A 324-nucleotide genomic window follows, 5' to 3' on the forward strand; every position below is an offset into this window, starting at 1 on the left:
GAATGATATCCCTTTATCTCTTTAGAAAAAGTATCCCGCCGCTGCCACCATACTGCACCAACCAAGGGGGAACTGGAGGCAAGGCAAGTGACCCGACCGAGGGGAAATTGGAGGCAAGGCCACTGACCTATTAGTGGCCTGTGGAATCGCGCTGTGAGGGCGTCTAAATCGCCGTCCAGGTCCATGTCCTTCCAAATCACCCGATGGTAGGCCCACTTCCCCTGTGTTGGGATAGTTTTGTGTTGTTAATTATAGAGACAAATAAATAAAAGTAAAAATGGAAATACAAGATGAAAAAAGTGAATGTGTGTGTGTATGTGTATG

General features: G+C 46.6%; 1 protein-coding gene across 2 annotated transcripts in view; it reads right to left on the reverse strand.

Annotated features, from left to right (window-relative positions):
- LOC119589014 overlaps positions 1 to 324 on the reverse strand; it is an 8,211-nt gene that overhangs the window by 5,052 nt on the left and 2,835 nt on the right. For both annotated transcript variants that reach the window (XM_037937607.1, XM_037937606.1), the window contains exon 6: positions 128 to 221. In XM_037937607.1, coding sequence (XP_037793535.1) covers positions 128 to 221 — 94 coding nt within the window. The remainder of the gene's footprint in view (positions 1 to 127; positions 222 to 324) is intronic.

The sequence above is a fragment of the Penaeus monodon genome, chromosome 24 (genome assembly GCF_015228065.2).
Source record: "Penaeus monodon isolate SGIC_2016 chromosome 24, NSTDA_Pmon_1, whole genome shotgun sequence".
NCBI classification, from domain to species: Eukaryota; Metazoa; Arthropoda; class Malacostraca; order Decapoda; family Penaeidae; genus Penaeus; species Penaeus monodon.